General features: G+C 46.3%; 1 protein-coding gene across 2 annotated transcripts in view; it reads right to left on the minus strand.

Moving 5' to 3' along the window:
* Positions 1-12,048: 12,048 nt before the first annotated feature.
* The window catches only part of CCDC22 (CCC complex scaffolding subunit CCDC22), a 34,283-nt gene continuing 27,768 nt past the window's right edge, over positions 12,049-18,563 (minus strand). For both annotated transcript variants that reach the window (XM_077283864.1, XM_077283863.1), the window contains exons 8-17: positions 18,453-18,518; positions 18,031-18,147; positions 17,830-17,949; positions 15,988-16,104; positions 15,616-15,717; positions 14,983-15,090; positions 14,744-14,839; positions 14,603-14,662; positions 13,050-13,124; positions 12,049-12,528 (exon numbers count right to left, since the gene is read on the minus strand). In XM_077283864.1, the coding sequence (XP_077139979.1) occupies positions 12,415-12,528; positions 13,050-13,124; positions 14,603-14,662; positions 14,744-14,839; positions 14,983-15,090; positions 15,616-15,717; positions 15,988-16,104; positions 17,830-17,949; positions 18,031-18,147; positions 18,453-18,518 (975 nt within the window). In that variant the 3' untranslated portion in view covers positions 12,049-12,414. The remainder of the gene's footprint in view (positions 12,529-13,049; positions 13,125-14,602; positions 14,663-14,743; positions 14,840-14,982; positions 15,091-15,615; positions 15,718-15,987; positions 16,105-17,829; positions 17,950-18,030; positions 18,148-18,452; positions 18,519-18,563) is intronic.

Raw genomic sequence — 18,563 nt, forward strand, 5'->3', positions numbered from 1 at the left:
CTGCATTATAAACTTCTGTGAAGCACTTGAGCATTCAAAGTTCTTACCACATATCTAGATAAGTTCCTTAGGGGGTCTAGTTTCCAAAATTTGGTCACTTGTGGGGGGTTTCTACTGTTTAGGTACATCAGGGGCTCTGCAAACGCAACATAACACCCACAGACAATTCTATCAAAGTCTGCATTCCAAAATGGCGCTCCTTCTCTTCCGAGCTCTGCTGTGTGCCCAAACAGTGGTTTACCCCCACATATGGGGTACCAGCATACTCAGGACAAATTGGAGAACAAATATTGGCATCCAATTTCTCTTGTTACCCTTGTGAAAATAAAAACTTGGGGGCTAAAAAATCTTTTTTGTGGAAAAAAAAAATATTTTCTATTTTCACTACTCTGCATTATAAACTTCTGTGAAGCACTTGGGCATTCAAAGTTCTCACCACACATCTAGATAAGTTCCATGGGGGGTCTAGTTTCCAAAATGGGGTCACTTGTGGGGGGTTTCTACTGTTTAGGCACATCAGGGGCTCTCCAAACGCGACATGGCGTCTGATCTCAATTCCAGTCAATTTTGCATTGAAAAGTCAAATGGCGCTCCTTTGCTTCCGAGCTCAGCCATGCGCCCAAACAGTGGTTTACCCCCACATATGGGGTGTCAGCGTACTCAGGACAAATTGTACAACAACTTCTGGGGTCCATTTTCTCCTGTTAACCTTGGTAAAATAAAAATTTGGAGGCAAAAATATCATTTTTGGAGAAAAAATGCGATTTTTTTATTTTCACGGCTCTACGTTATAAACTTTTGTGAAGCACCTGGGGGTTTAAAGTGCTCACCACACATCTTGTGAGGGGTTTCCACTGTTTAGGCACATCAGGGGCTCTCCAAACGCGACATGACGTCCGATCTCAATTCCAGCCAATTCTACATTGAAAAAGTAAAACGGCACTCCTTCTCTTCCAACCTCTGCGGTGTGCCCAAACAGTGGTTTACCCCCACATATGGGGTACCAGCATACTCAGGACAAATTGGACAACAACTTTTGGGGTCCAATTTCTCGTTACCCTTGTGAAAATAAAAACTTGGGGGCGAAAAGATCATTTTTGTGTAAACAAATGCGATTTTTTATTTTCACGGCTCTACATTATAAACTTCTGTGAAGCATTTGGGGGTTCAAAGTGTTCACCACACATCTAGATAAGTTCCTTAAGGGGTCTAGTTTCCAAAATGGTGTCACTTGTGGGGGGTTTCCACTGTTTAGGCACATCAGGGGATCTCCAAACGCGACATGGCGTCCGATCTCAATTCCAGCCAATTCTGCATTGAAAAAGTCAAACGGTGCTCCTTCACTTCCAAGCTCTGCGGTGCGCCCAAACAGTGGTTTACCTCCACATATGGGGTATCGGCGTACTCAGGAGAGATTGCACAACACAATTTGTGGTTACATTTCTGTTTTTACACTTGTGAAAATTAAAAAAAATGGTTCTGAAGTAAAATGTTTGCAAAAAAAAGTTAAATGTTCATTTTTTTTTCCACATTGTTTCAGTTCCTGTGAAGCACGTAAAGTGTTAATAAACTTCTTGAATGTGGTTTTGAGCACCTTGAGGGGTGCAGTTTTTAGAATGGTGTCACACTTGGTTATTTTCTATCATATAGACCCCTCAAAATGACTTCAAAGGTGATGTGGTCCCTAAAAAAAAAAGATGGTGTTGTAAAAATGAGAAATCGCTGGTCAACTTTTAACCCTTATAACTCCCTAACAAAAAAAAAATTTGTTTACAAAATTGTGCTGATGTAAAGTAGACATGTGGGAAATGTTATTTATAAACTATTTTTCGTGACATATCTCTCTGATTTAAGGGCATAAAAATACAAAGTTTGAAAATTGCAAAATTTTAAAAATTTTCGCCATATTTCAATTTTTTTTCATAAATAATCGCAAGTAATATCGAAGAAATGTTACCACTAACTTGAAGTACAATATGTCACGAAAAAACAATCTCAGAATCAGCGGGATCCGATAAAGCGTTCCAGAATTATAACCTCAAAGTGACAGTGGTCAGAATTGTAAAAATTGGCTCGGTCATTAAGTACCAAATTGGCTCTGTCACTAAGGGGTTAAATAAGTTTTAAACAAATGATACATACTTGGCCTAATACTGGCGGTCCTCAGGGTACTCTGAAAACTAAACTGAGGAGGAGAGGCGGACCGCCCCTTTTATTCTCTTCTGTAGGTTTACTGTTCCTTGGGGCGGATCCCTCTCTCTCCAGTGGGTGCTGTCGTGGACTCATTTAAAGAGCATTACTGGTAAGTAATACGACTCTTCTTTTTCGCTTCATTGTGACACAGGTTACCATGGGACGTCCAAAAGCAGTCCCAAGGGTGGGAAAATAGTCAGAGAAAAGAAGACTTGGGTCGGCCGGTGGGAAACCGCCAACTGCAGTATCTTCCTACCCAGGCCTGCGTCTGCAGAAACCTGAGTATGCACCGTGTAGAACTAGAGTTGCAGCTTTGCAAACTTGCAAAGCCAAGGCCTGGTGACGAACGGCACAGGAAGCTCCCACAGTCCTCCGGGTAGAATGAACCCTCATCTCCGGGGGAGGCTGTTTACCTTGAACGCGGTATGCCTCCAGAACCGCCGAACTAATCCAACGAGCAATAGTGGATTAGAGGCAGGGAGCCCCATCCGACGACTTTCAGAGATGACAAACATAGGATCGGACAGGCGAAAAGGAGCAGTTCTGGTAAGATAGACCTGGATAGTCCTGACCAAATCCAGCTTGTGGAGAGATTTCTCCAAGGGTTGAACCGGGGAAGGGCACAAGGAAGGGAGGACGATGTCCTCGTTAATGTGAAAAGCCTAAACTACTTTTGGTAATAAGGAAGGAACAGGCCGAAGGACTATCTTATCCTGATGCAGAATCACAAAAGGAGAACGGCAGGACAATGCCGCCAACTCGGAGACTTTCCTAATGGAGGTGATGGCGACTAGGAAGGCCACTTTCCAGGAAAGAAAGGAAAAGGAAATGTCCTGGATTGGTTCAAAAGGCGCGCGCTGGAGGGGCCAAGAATAAGGTTAAGATCCCATGGCTCGACCGGGGAATGATAAGGAGGTGCTATGTGGGCAACACCTTGGATGAAGGTCCTAACTTGGGGAAGGGAGCTAGGTCCCTTTGGAAAAGGATGGACAGGGCGGAAACCTGGCCCTTTAAAGTACTTAAAGAAATGCCCGAATCGAGACCCGCCTGAAGGCAGCCAAGGACTGAAGGAAGGGAAACAACCATAGGGAACAAAATGTTGTCTTCGCACCATCGGAAAAAGACCTTCCAACATCTATGATAGATACGAGAAGAAGCTGGTTTCCTAGCTTTTATCATGGTCTGTATGACGCTGTGAGAAAAACCTGCGTCCCTTAGGACCGCGGCCTCAACGGCCATACCATTAAATTCAGAGACCGAAAATTCGGGTGGAAGAGGGGCCCCTGCGATAACAGATCCGCACGGTCTGGGACTCTCCAGGGGATGTCCGACAGCATGTTCACTAGCTCCGTGTACCAGGCCCTTCCGAGGTCAATCTGGAGCTATTAAGAGAACAGGAACCCTCTCTGCCTTTATCTTTTTTACGACCCTTGGGATCAAGGGAAGAGGAGGAAACAGATAGGGCATATGGGACTGGGCCCACGGGATCACAAGGGCGTCGCAACCGACGGCCAGCGGCTCCCGAGACCTGGATACATACTGGGGAACTTTCTGGTTTATTCGGGAGGCCATTAGGTTGACGTCTGGAACTCCCCATCTCTGACATATTTTGGTTGAAGAAGGTGGGATGGAGAGACCACTCGCCTGACATGAAGCCCTGACAGCTGAGAAAGTCTGCTTCCCAATTGTCTACCCCTGGAATGTGGACAGCTGAGATGGTGGGAACGTGGTTCTCTGCCCACCATAGAATGTTTGACACCTCCCTCATGATCTGTTTGCTGCGAGTCCAGCCCTGGTGGTTTATGTAAGCCACGGCCGTGGCATTGCCCGACTGAATGCGGACTGGATTTCCCATGAGGAGGAGCTGCCAGCGGAGGAGGGCGAGGAAGACCGCCCTGATCTCCAAGAGATTGATTGGGAGAAAAATCTCTTGAACATTCCAGCAACCGTGCGCTGTGTGATGGAGAAAGACCGCACCCCACCCCTGAAGACTGGCGTCGGTGGTGACGATCTGCCTGCAGGGAGAAATGACCTTCCCGCAGAATGGAGGTGGAAAGCGTCCACCAAGTGAGAGACTGCCTCACAATGAGAGGAAGGCGAATTGGGCGATCCAGGGAAAGTGGGTTCCTGTCCCAGGCAGACAGGAGAGCCAGCTGGAGAGGGCGAGAGTGTAACTGAGCATAAGGTACTGCTTTCCAGGAAGCGACCATCTTTCCTAGTACTCTCATGCAGAGCCGTAGAGGCAGAGGAACAGGGCGCTTTAAGGCTTTGATGCCCTGTCGGACAGAGAGGAACTTCTCCTTCGGGAGGAGGACCCGAACCTGAATGGTGTTGAATTCCATGCCCAGGATCTCGAGGCGTTGAGTTGGAATCAAGGTCGATTTGTCCTTGTTGATTATTCAACAGAGGCGGGTCAGTGTGTCCAGAGTGATCTGGAGGCTCTGGTCACAGTCCTGGCGAGACGGACCCTTGACCAGAAGGTGGTCGAGATAGGGGATTATGAGGATCCCCCTTGAACGAAGGATGGCTGTAAACTGGTAATGTTGCTCGTGGATCACAAAACGAGGGAACCTCTGATGCTGCTGATAAATAGGAATATGCAGGTACGCATCCTGAATTTCCACAGAGCACACATATTCCCCCGGTTCCATGGAAGCGATCACTGAACGCAGAGACTCCATCTTGAAGTGCCGAACATAAAGGTGACGGTTCAACTGTTTGAGGTCCAAAATTGGGCGGAGTGAGCCGTCTTTTTTCGGAACCACAAACAGATTTGAGTAACAACCCGAAAACCGCTTGCGATAGGGAACAGGGACGATTACTCCTGAGGCGAGGAGGGCATCGACGGCCTCAAGGAGCCCTGGGGCATGGGAAGGCTGCTTGGGTGGATGAAAGAGGAAGAAACGTCTTCCTGGGGGGTGACGAAAATTCTATTTTGTAGCCTGATGTGCCGATCTCCCTGAGCCAGGCGTCGTCGACCACCGATAACCAAGCCTCTGTGAACAGAAGAAGCCTGCCTCCCACTCTGGAAAGATTTCCAGTTGGGGGTGACCCGTCATTTTGAAGAAAATCTGTGGCCGTGAGATCAGGAAGGCTTAGAGGAGCGGCTCTTAGCCCTCCAGTGAGGGGTAGGCCTGAAGGAAGGTTTTCTCCGTTCCCCCTGAGCGGAAGAACAGTCCTGCTGGGAGGAACTGCCTGAGAAAGAGAAGGGCTGGAAGGGACGAAAGGACTGGGGTCCCCTTCTATTAAAGGGGAGCTTAGGCTTGGATTGAGGGAGAGAGGTGCTCTTTCCACCTGTAGCATCCGAGATGATTTGGTCCAGAGCCTGGAGCCCTGGAACGGAATGCCAGTGAGAGACTTTTTAGAAGCGGGGTCTGCGTTCCACCCAATCAGCCAAAGGACACGGCGAATGGCAATGATGTTGCTGTTTGCTCTTGCGGAACAAGCAGCCGCATCCAAGGAGGCGTTTAAGAGATATTTCCCCATGTGTGCAATCTGGTCCGCTAAATCAGCTAATTCCTCCGAAGGAGCCGAAGCTACGATGCCCCTGCTAAGTATCTTGGCCCAGGCAGACACGGCTTTCGCCACCCAAGAGGAGGCGAAATTCGGGCAGAGAAAGGTGCCGGACGCCTCAAAGGCTGATTTGGTTAAAGCCTCAATTTGCCTGTCCGTAGCGTCCTTAAGAGACGCTGCATCGGGGATAGACAGAACTGTCTGCAAGGATAGACGAGAGACAGGCGGGTCTACCTTAAGGGAATCAGACCATTCGCTGACCAGGTCTGGATTAAAAGGGGTACAAAATATCCAGACGCTTTCTTCCTTGAAAACGTTTTCCGGGTAGTTCCCAGTGTCTAGAGGTAGTATTCTCAAACTCTTTGTGATTGGGGAAAACTCTAGAGGGCCATTTCACCCGTTTGAATGAAACTGAGTCCTCCTGGGAGGTGGAGTCCTCCCCCTTAAGTTTGAGGGTTTGAATAATAGCCAAAATAAGGCTATCTACCATATCCTGCGTGCCGGAGGATTGATCTGCATCTGAATCAGACTCCGAATGAGAAAATACATCCGACCCGACGTCCGCCTCTGAGGAGGGGGAACGAGTGGAGAGGAGTATTCTAGATGGCGCCGTGGGGTCCGGAGAGCTGGATGAGGAGCTAGACAAAGTCCTCTTGCTGGATCCTTTCTCTAATCTGAACCTGTGACGGTCATGGTCAGGTGCGTGTGAAACGCCGTGGGAGGCGTTCGTGGCACTGGTGGCAGAAGATAGAAGCGGCATGCGTTCCAGGACCTGTACCAGGGACTGGGACACTTCTGTCAGGTCTGAGACTGACTGAGACATGGCAACAGCCAACTCCGGGGGAGGGGGAGTGCACTCATCCCGAGTATTAGGAGCTTCCTGAGGGATGGACATGGTGGAAGGACTGCAGGACAGACAGGCGACGGCTGGCTTCAAGCCCACTTTCTCTTACAGCGGGCACAAGCGTAATGGGTCACCGTGGGGTTGTACAGTGGTTAGTGGTTAGCACTGCAGCCTTGCAGCGCTGGAGTCCTGGGTTCAAATCCCACCAAGGACGACATCTGCAAAGAGTTTGTATGTTCTCTCCGTGTTTGCGTGGGTTTCCTCCCACATTCCAAAGACATACTGCTAGGGAATTTAGATTGTGAGCCCCATTGGGGTCAGCGATGATAATGTCTTTAAAGCGCTGTGGAATATGTTAGCGCTATATAACAAAAAAAAAAAGAAGAAAGAAGTTGTAGCCGGAGGCCTGTGTGGGGTTGGGCATAGGTAGAGCCTGAGTGAGGACTGCAGCAGAACGCTATAACAGCGATACTGCTGAAGGAAGTAAAGCCGATGAAGGAGGCCAGGGAATGCAGAGCCTACCAGACACCCAGCGATTTGCAGAGGCACCACAGGTAGCTGTGTCCCCCTCCGAATCCTTAAGACGCTGCAGGAGCCCGGATGGACGCAGTACTCTCTGGCCACGTGACGCGCTGGAGCGAGCGGTGGGTGGGTAAAGCTGTGTTCGGGCGCGCAGAAAGAGGGGCGTACCCAGGAAAAAGAAACCGGCATCCTGATAGGCTGAGGGGGCGTGTCGGTGTGAGAGATCCAAGGCAAGCGCATAGCAGAGGGGGTGTGTCCGGCGCTGGAAAAAATGCAGCGGTGATAGGCCTAGACCAGCAAGGGGGTGTGGCCTAACGGGAGATAGAGAAAAGGTGCAAGATGCCGGGAGAAAAGGTGCAAGATGCCGGGAACAGCGCGATAAGAAAAAGTGTGCGAAATTTTAAAAATTAGTGACCGGTGAGCGCTGTCGCGGGGAGAGGAGGGGGGAGTGGGCTCTGTCCCATTTGCTACCTTGCTTGAATCCAGCTCCTTGGTGTATGAGGATCGCGTCAGAATCCCTTGGAGAGGAAGAGGGTCCTGGGAATAAGACCCTCCTTCCAGCACAGTCTCCGGACGGTGCAGAAGACGGATTCAACCCCTTACGAGAAGGGGGGAGGTCACCATAGGTGACCACCGTCTTCCTCTCAGCCCTCTCCGAGGAGAGGGGTGAGGAGGGAAAAAGGCAAGGACTGGCTACCAAGAAGTCACCCTGAAACACCCATAAGGGTGACAGGGGACGAAGTCCTGCCAGCGGGTCCGAGAGTGGGCGATGAGGGAAGTACCACACTGCTCTATCAGTTGCTAAAATGTGGTAAAAACAGGGTGAGAATCTACACCGTTACCCGAGAAAAGTCTGGAAAAGAAAGGGAAAAAGTTCACAAAAACCCTGTAAAGAAAATAAAGCGTATCTGGTGGTTAGATCCTGGTCCGCCTCCTACAGACACTAAGCAAAAACAGAGTTGGATTGTGCCAGTCGGAGGGTGTATACTGCCGAGGAGTTAACTTTTCCTTATTTGCATAGTGTCAGCCTCCTAGCGACAGCAGCATACACCCATGGTAACCTGTGTCCATGGTAACCTGTGCCCCCCAATGAAGCGAGAAAGAAATGGAAGCAACACAAGATGACTGTCCATCTTCCTCAATCTGTGGCTCCATGCCAAATCTCACCTCGTGGGGGTAAGGACGATTCTGAGCAAGGTCAGGAATTTGCCCAGTACTAGATGGGAGAATCTGGTAAATGACCTGAAGAGAGCTAGGACCACAGTCTCAAACATTACTGTTAGTAACATACTAGGCAGTCATGGATTAAAATCCTGCAGGGCACACAATGTCCCCTGCTCACGCCAGCACATGTCCAGACCCGTTTGAAGTTTGCCAATGGCCATCTGGATGATCCAGGGGAGGCATGGGAGAAGGTCATGTGGTCACATGAGACCAAAATAGAACTTTTTGGTATCAACTCTACTCGCTGTGCTTGGAGGAAGAAGAAGGATGAGTACAACCTGCAGAACACTATCCCACCTGTGAAGCATGATGGGGGAAACATCCTTCTTTGGGGGTGCTTTTCTGCAAAGGGGACTGCACCGTATTGAAGGGAGGATGGGTGGAGTCATGTATCATGAGATTTTGACCAACAACCTCCTTCCCTCAGTAAGAGCATTGAAGATGGGTTGTGGCTGGGTCTTCCAGCATGATAATGACCCAAAACACACAGCCAGGGCAACTATGAAGTGGCTCCATAAGAAGCATTTCAAGGTCCTGGAGTTGCATAGCCAGTCTCCAGACCTGAACCCAATAGAAAATTTTTGGAGGGAGCTGAAACTCAATGTTGCCCGGCGACAGCCCCGAAACCTGAAAGATCTGGAGACGATCTGTATAGATGAGTGGGCCGAAATCCCTGCTGCAGTGTGTGCAAACTTGGTCACGACCTATAGGAAATGTCTGACCTCTGTAATTACAAACAAAGGTTTCTGTTATGTAAAAATTATACAATTTGATTGTCTGGATCTTATTTTTAGATTCTGCCTCTCCCAAGTGAGGTGTACCTACGATAAAAATTACAGACCTCTCCATTCTTTGTAGGTGGGAAACTTGTAAAATCAGCAGTGTATCAAATACTTATTTCACCAACTGTAGATAAATATAAAAAAAAAAATTTATATGTTGTACATAATATATATCATGCTTCAAACATAAAGATACCAAATGTAGTAAATTTTTGGTGAAGAATTAACAAGTGGAACACAATTGTGAAGTTGAATGAAATTTATTGGTTATTTAAAATTTTTGCGGAAATTCAAAAACTGAAAAGTGGGGCGTGCAATATTATTTGGCCCCTTTACTTTCAGTGCAGCAAACTCACTCCAGAAGTTCATTGTGGATCTCTGAATGATCCAATGTTGTCCTAAATGCCTAATGATGATAAATATAATCTACCTGTGTGTAATCAAGTCTCCGTATAAATGCACCTGCTCTGTGATAGTCTCAGGGTTCTGTTTGAAGCACAGAGAGCATCATGAAGACCAAGGAACAACAGGCAGGTCCGTGATACTGTTGTGAAGTTTAAAGCCGGATTTGGATACAAAATGATTTCCAAAACTGTAAACATCCCAAGGAGCACTGTGCAAGCGATCATATTGAAATGGAAGGAGTATCATACCACTGCAAATCTACCAAGACCCGGCCGTTCCTCTAAACTCTCATCTCAAACAAGGAGAAGACTGATCAGAGATGCAGCCAAGAGGCCCATGATCACTCTGGATGAACTGCAGAGATCTACAGCTGAGGTGGGACAGTCTGTCCATAGGACAACAATCAGTTGTATACTACACTTAGGCTACTTTCACACTAGCGTCGGGCTCGGCCCGTCGCGGTGCGTCGGGCCGAGGTTCCCGACGCTAGCGTTGTCTCCGCCGCACAACGGGGGCAGCGGATGCATTTTTCCAGCGCATCCGCTGCCCCATTGTGAGGTGCGGGGAAGTGCGGGGAGGTGGGGGCGGAGTTCCGGCCGCGCATGCACGGTCGGAAAAAGCGGACCGTCGTGAGCAAAAAACGTTACATGTAGCGTTTTTTGGTCCCGACGGTCCGCCACAACACGGCGCAACCGTCGCACGACGGTTGCGATGTGTGTCAATCCGTCGCAATACGTCGCTTAATGTTAGTCTATGGGGAAAAAACGCATCTGCAAGCACTTTTGCAGGAAGCGTTTTTTCGGCAAAACGACGCATTGTGGCGGATTGCAGTTAACGCTAGTGTGAAAGTAGCCTAATCTGGCCTTTAAGAGTGGCAAGAAGAAAGCCATTTCTCAAAGATATCCATAAAAAGTGTTGTTTAAAGTTTGTAACAAGCCACCTGAGAGACACACCAAACATGTGGAAGAAGGTGCTCTGGTCAGATGAAACCAAAATCGAACTTTTTGGCAACAATGCCAAACGATATGTTTCGCGTAAAGGCAACACAGCTCATCACCCTGAACACACCATCCCCACTGTCAAACATGGTGGTGGCAGCATTATGGATTGGGCCTGCTTTTTTTCAGCAGGGACAGGGAAGAAGATGGTTAAAATTGATGGGAAGATGGATGGAGCCAAATACAGGACCATTCTTGAAGAAAACCTGTTGGAGTCTGCAAAAGACCTGAGACTGGGACGGAGATTTGTCTTCCAACAAGACAATGATCCCAAACATAAAGCAAAATCTACAATGGAATAGTTCACGAATAAACGTATCCAGGTGTTAGAAAGTCAAAGTCCAGACCTCAATCCAATCGATAATCTGCGGAAAGAGCTGAAAACTGCTGTTCACAAACGATCTCCATCAAACCTCACTGAGCTCGAGCTGTTTACCAAGGAAGAATGGGCAAGAATTTCAGTCTATCGATGTACAAAACTGATAAGAGACATACCCCAAGCGACTTGCAGCTGTAATTGCAGCAAAAGGTGGCGCAACAAAGTATTAAGTTAAAGGGGCCGAATAATATTGCACTCCCCACTTTTCAGTTTTTGAATCTCCACAAAAATAACCAATAAATGTCGCTCAACTTCACAATTGTGTTACACTTGTTGTTGATTCTTCATCAAAAATTTACATTTGGTATCTTTATGTTTAAAGCATGATATGTGGGAAAAGGTTGAAAAGCTCCAGGGGGCCAAATATATATATATATATATATATATATATATATATATATATATATATATATATATATATATATATATATATATATATATATATATATAGCCACCTTTTGTTTTGATGACTGCTTTGCACACTCTTGGCATTCTCTTGGTGAGCTTCAAGAGGTAGTCACCGGGAATGGTCTTCCAACAATCTTGAAGGAGTTACCAGAGATGCTTAGCACTTGTTGGCCCTTTTGCTTTCACTCCGCTTTCCAGCTCACCCCAAACCATCTATCAGTTGTTTCACACTTTTTTGTTAAGTACGGTATATAATTCCACATGTGTTAATTCATAGTTTTGATGCCTTCAGTGTGAATGTACAATTTTCATAGTCATGAAAACACAGATAAATCTTTAAATGAGAAGGTGTGTCCAAACTTTGTCTGTACTGTATATATTCTATTTTATTTTTTTTTTAAATATATAAGACTTAATACCCTCTTTTCTTGTAACACGAAATCCTAAAAATAAATGAAAAAAAAAAAACAACAATTATATATTTATCACTGCGTGCATGACTGTTCATTAAAAATAAATTAAAAAATAATAATATATAGCTTTTGCAAAGTCACCCAAGGGTGTCTGCATTTACCCAGAACCGGGACCAAATGATCGGACATGCTGTGGTTTTAGGAATGACATTTGCTCAAGATACTGCTGAGCAAACTATGGCAAGGGATCTTGTGAAAATCAGAATGTGTCATCGTTGACACTATTTTTATTTATTTTTTTTAAATCGTACAAGAATCATGATGGTCGCCACTTCCCAGACTCAGAGAAACTGCCCCACGCACAATGTCAGCATCAATTTGTCTTTATAGAAATGTTTGCATTTACAGATATGAATGTTACAAAATGATTTGGTTTCCTCCATAAAATAAACATATAACTAGGATTCCCCCCAAAAAGAAAAAAAAAAAATTTAGGCTTCACGTACTGCACGCTTCACCAGGGTGAAACACTGATTTCCGCTAACTCGGTACTGCCGTCTGCAGGCCGCATTCTGCACAGCATTTCCCGCACAAAATAAAGTTGTGCAAAGATTTCATTCATGAGGTCCAATTTTGTTATGGATGTGAGTACAGTATTATGAGAAAGGTGCAGTCTATGTATAGGACTTGTGGATAACTTCAGCCGAGAAGATGCCAAAATGTCAAGCTTCTCTTAAGTCTGCCTCATGCGACCCAGCAGCAGAGCGTTCTCTTGTTTAATGGCCTTGTAATCTTCCAAGATCTTCTGCAGATTACTAAGAGTCTTCTTAGCCGCCTCAGTCTCTATCTGCGAAGGGAAGCAAAAAAAAAAAAAAAAAAAAAGCGTTAAGCTGTCAGTGGTCACTACCCAGTATTAATGCACTGATATGTTCACTATAACTTCCAGCATGCTCCGCGACAGAGTTCAACAATCAGTGAACTCCTGGACATGTCAGATAAAAATAAGGTGAATTTCACCTCATAAGGACGGCTCCTAACAGCAAATGTCATTGAAAGGAGGAGCGGGCATGTTGGATTTCAACATGCCCAATCCATTATTCCCTTCCCATGCAATATAAATCTCCTTATCAAATAGTTTCTGGCATCAGCTTATGCTCCTTATGACAGATTCTAGCTCCACCACTTATTATCCATACTGGCCGCCTTCTTGAAGAAGACTTCCCCTCTTACAGGACCACTTTTTAATGTAATTTTGGATGGCTGCCTCCAAGAGGTTTCACTATCAGTATATGACCAGCATTCTATAATGTGAGATTATCTGCGTGATGAGCTAGTTAGGAAACAAAACAATAGCCACCACCAATTTACCTGCTCTTCTAAATCACGGATCTCTCTCAATATGGTTCCTGTGTCCTCAATTGTTTGGATTAGATGGCTGCAATTCTTAAAAGCAATGAAAAAAAAAAAAAAAAGTGAAACCATGTAAAATGTAATACTAACCGCGCAATACCAAGGATACATGTGCATCTGTGTACTGCTAGGTGACCCCTAAATCAGCTGATCCCTCTCTCCTGTCTGCAGCGGCCGCTTGCTATACTGCTTTGTATCCGTGCAGCAGGGAACAGCTACAGACAGGAGAGAGATTAGAGCGTGCCCACACTGACACTGTGCGCTCGAAAGGCTCCTGCAGTGTCCATGTGAGTGACCGGGCATTCCTCTCTCCTGTCTGCAGCGGCCGCATGCTATACTGCTTTGTATCCGTGCAGCAGGGAAGAGCTACAGACAGGAGAGAGATTAGAGCGTGCCCACACTGACACTGTGCGCTCGAAAGGCTCCTGCAGTGTCCATGTGAGTGACCGGGCATTCCTCTCTACTGTCTGCAGCGGCCGCATGCTATACTGCTTTGTATCCATGCAGCAGGGAAGAGCTACAGACAGGAGAGAGATTAGAGCGTGCCCACACTGACACTGTGCGCTCGAAAGGCTCCTGCAGTGTCTGTGAGTGACTGGGCATTCCTCTCTCCTGTCTGCAGCGGCCGCTTGCTATACTGCTTTGTATCTGTGCAGCAGGGAAGAGCGTTCCCCCACTGATACTGTGCGCTCGAAAGGCTCCTGCAGTGTCCATGTGAGTGACCGGGCATTCTTCCCTCCTGTCTGAAGTGGCCGCTCGCTACACTTTCTTGTACCAGTGCAGTGGGAAGCAACAGCAGACAGGAGAGCGGAGTGGAGTGCATGCATGGAAACTGTGCACAAGCACTTCATGGGCTCCTGTAGTGTCAGTGCGCAAGTGGTGGGGCAGGAAATCCGTTAAGGCAGCATTCACTCTGGGCAAGCAGACACTGTCCAACGTAAAGCCCCATTACACAGTGGCAATCCTTGCCGCCCGGCTATACTGAGAACTGCGGCCAGTCCCATTCACTTCCATAGCTGTCTGGGAGCGTCACCGTGTAAGGAAAGCTAAATTATTGCTGCAGCCTCTTCGGACCTTGGGGGGGGGTCGGTTCTAGACTTGGACCCACCAATTCTCCTAACGATAAAGTATCTCTGTATGAGATGATAATACCTCTTAATGAAATCACAGAACAGCAAGGGCACATTTATCATAGCGTTTGTGCTTTTTTTTGGCACATGGCAGCATTTCTATGTTTTGAAGCCTAAAGCCAAATTTATCAATGTTCTATGCCATAACATGAGGTTTTATTTCAGAACCCGTGTCAAAACTTTAAAAAGAATGTTAACTCATTGGTGGGAAGCGCGATGTAGTTCTGAATGCAGTTCTGCATAAAAGTTGCATATTCTAGAGAGGTCGTATAGTAGCGGTCATAAAAAGGTGCAAAACAATTACATTTATGTTGCATCCATTTTTAACACAAATGCCATGTTTTTGACAAATTTGGGCCACGGTCTTTAAATCTCTTGTACCTCATGTAAGGCAGCCAGGTATTTGTAGACCTTTCTGACTGGTTCATCTTTCTTGGCATCCTGTGCAGGAGACACAGAACAGGTTAGAGTGCACATAAAGAAATAAATGGGGGGCAAGGACTAAGACCAGGGTTGCCGTACCTTAAACACAAGCTCATCAGTCACAACAAACGTTCTGTCAACTTTTCCCGTCAGATTATTGATCTCTTTCTGCAGATCTTTAGTGTCTGATAGGATCTGATCAGAAAAAAAATATTTAAAAGAACACCAACAAAGTAATAGTGCCAAGTGGCATCTGGGTACATGCCGTGGCAGTAAGAGATAATGACTGAATAAGAGGGGCTTCTAGCTGAATCAGATTGCAAACCATTTTTTTATACCTTGGTGATGTCTTCCTTCTGCTTCTTAATATTGCTTACAATCTCTAGGATTCGTTGGGTGTAGGCAGCGCGGGAGACGTCCTTAGGCAGGGACTCGTACTCAGAAACCTAGGTGGAATTACAGATGAACACGGTTGTAGAAGGTGTCGGCCATATTATTAGACCAGTGCTTAGCTTGATGGTCTTAGTACATTAAAGGCATTGTGCTTTACTGTACGTCACATTCAGCCCAGGTGCTGACATTGTAGTCATTAAAGGGTTATTCACCCACCATAAAAGCACGTTATACCCTATTATATGGGGTTCGACCTCTGGGATACCCTGAGAATGGGGAGGATGTGCAGCCTCTGCTCCATTCATTGTCTATGAAAATAGCCGAGCGCTGTGTTTGGCAGTACCAGAGGCAGAGCATGCTCCATTCAAAGCCTCAAATTCTGGATCGCTGGGGGTGCCTGTGGTCGGACCTCAAGCGAGCAACAAGTTATCCCATATTCTATGGAAAGGGTATAATTTTTATATTCGCTTCACCAGTAACGCTATACACTGTGGTGCGGTCCAGAATACCAGTGCTGGATCTAGTTATTAGGACGAGGTGCCATCGTGTATACCAGTCCCAAAGGGCATTCTCCTCACCAGCTGTTTGTACAGTTCCTCCTTGCGTCTGGCTTCATCCGCTGCAGCTCGAATCTTGTCGTATAAATCCCTGACGTCTTTCATCCAGCGAGAGGATTCATCCTTTTCAGAGAACAGAAAAATATTAAACTGGAGGGATGTGGGGGATTTCACTGCTAATACCACCACCAAAACATGAGCCCCTTGCCACCTATTACCATCTACATACAGAATATGGGGCGCCATTATTGCCTGCGGTCTACCGTCACATTGACACTATAGTGTGCGGTTACTTGCTCCTAAAATCTTGGCTGAGTGACTGCTCTATGACTGCTCTTCTGTAGACAACAGGTATTGTTTCATGTTAGCACCCCCCGTGCCAATGTCATGTACCTCCTTTTCCTGCTGGAGTCTCTTCATCTCTCTGTATTCATCCATCAGCCGAGCACGATGAGACTCCCACTGTCCCTCAAGATTCGTCATCCGCTGGGTGCTGCCATCTACCATAGCCTGCAAACAGGAGAAGCAGAAGAAGATGTCACATACAAAGCCCTATGTTCACTGCCTATAACTAGTCTGCCATGTATATACTAATCGTAACCACCTGCATATAAATGAGAACTGATCGCCCACTGCCCGCCATGTGCCCAGTGCCCGCCGTGTGCCCAGGGGCCCCTACATCTGTGGCTTGTGTGCCGCAATCTGCTACTAATAAAACATTAGGAAGGAAACCATTACGGGTGTCGTGTGCTGAGGTCTCAGCCTTGGATTGCGCTCTATTTTTCTAGTGTCAGTGACTGGGAGGATAATCTAGCAGATTCTCACCTTTCAGCTATTGTCAGGTTAAAGACAGGAACACGGTCAACTCACAGACTAAGAGATGAACAGCGCCATTAAATATTACTAAAATATTATACACAGTGCATGTTACAAAACGCGGATGAAGCAGAGGTGCCTACATATCTGAACATTTAGGTAATACAGCATTGCTCAGATATCAGTAGTGGAGATTTGCAGGACCCGTTCCAGCAGCCACACATACATTCCCCCGGACGAAGCTAACGCGAAACGCGCGTTGGGGCTCAGGACCGCACATTCAGGTTATATAACGCAGTCATATTATATATTTATCTCTTGCCTAACACCTATTCATATGGTATATGTGTATGGGGCCAATAAGTATGCTGGCTAATAAGAGGGTTCCCGTATTGGCAGGTGTGTTCTTGCTGTAGAGGTCATGTGGTGGCAATAGCTGGATATAATGCACTATGCACTTTATATTGTATGTACAACCGCAAAACCTCCATAGGAATGACCACTGCTGTTTAATGTTGGGATAGTTCCACATGTGTGAATAAGTTATACTATCTGAAATATTAGCAACACAAAGGGGTTAAATATCATTACATAGGCGTTCCATGCACCTATATGTACTTTAACATACACTTATTTATGTGCGGTTTATTTGCATATGTTATCTCCAGTGTTAGAAATTCAGTTTTTATGCCTGCAAGTACCCGGACACCACTGCTTCATCCATGCCTGTAAGTACCCGGACACCACTGCTTCATCCATGCCTGTAAGTACCCGGACACCACTGCTTCATCCATGCCTGTAAGTACCCGGACACTACTGCCTCATCCATGTCTGTAAGTACCCGGACACTACTACCTCATCCATGTTTGCTGATATCCAGGAACTACAATCTTATCCATATGTACTGATATCCAGTGGTTGTCCGGTGAAAACGAGTTGTCACGTATCGATAGGAGATACCCTGCTGACCAGCACAGGTTGGCAGAATAGGGAATTGTTATTCCCTTTCTAGAATGAAGCTTCTTGTTGGATACAGGTCTGCCACACCATTCATTCCCTAGAGGCAGCTGACCTCTGCACTCAGCTTTTTTCACCAGCCTCAGAGAATGAATGGAGCTTCGGTCAGACCTGCGCACTGCCGCCCCATTCTGCCGATCCGTGGGGGTCCTAGCAGTCTGACCCCCACCGATCAATAAAATATCGCCTGCCCTGCAAAAAGGTGATAACTTGTTTTCACCAGACAACCCCTTTAATACCTCATCTTCATGATCTTATATCCAGACACTACTGCTTCATCTAGAAGTTCACACTGATGAGGTAGTAGTGCCAGTACTGATGGGCGATACATCTTGACATGTGAATAATAATGACAATATCAGGACTTTTCCACACTTTTTTGCCAATAATCATTTATTTTACCTGTAATTTGGCGAGATTATTCTCAGCATCAGGCAGTAACTCCACGGCTCTCTTTTTCACCTTAACCACTTTCTCCTTTTCATCACAGTGCTGCTGCAGTTTCCCTGTCTCTTCCTCCACCTGAAATATACGTTTTTATTACTTTAAGGAAATATTACAGAAAATCTTATTTATTTAACGTGGTGATCGAGCAGTCTGTACCTGAGCGATGGTGAGACGGAGCTGCTTGGTGGTCTCAGATAGGCCGTGGATATCCCGCTCCATATCCTCTATTTGCTGCTGCAGAGACGACAGTTCTTGTTGCTCGGCTTCTGCATCCTGGAGTGGAATTAGAGTCTGAATAAGTTTGGCCTGTGGGACCCCACTGATTAACAGAATAAAGGGGCTGTAGCTCCATCAATGTCTATGTGTGTCCGGGCTTCCTACTACAGCTTAGCACCATTTACCTAAATCGGCTTGAGCTACAGTACCACGTACAGCCACATGAGCAGACAAGCCAATGTGCAGGTGGTAACAGTAAGGGGCCCACCTTACTGAGGTCCCAAGGGTTAAACTCTAACAGCACATTGATGACCCCTTTAACTAGTAATTCAGTGATTGATAATCCAAATATGGCTCCATACCTGGGTGTCCTTTTTAGGAAGACTTTCAGCGGCTCTTTGCATCTGTTCAGTCAATACTTGAGGGTCCTGGAAAACAGTAAAGACCGAACCTGCATTTTATTTTTTTAAATT

This window comes from Ranitomeya variabilis, chromosome 2, assembly GCF_051348905.1.
Source record: "Ranitomeya variabilis isolate aRanVar5 chromosome 2, aRanVar5.hap1, whole genome shotgun sequence".
Lineage (NCBI taxonomy): Eukaryota > Metazoa > Chordata > Amphibia > Anura > Dendrobatidae > Ranitomeya > Ranitomeya variabilis.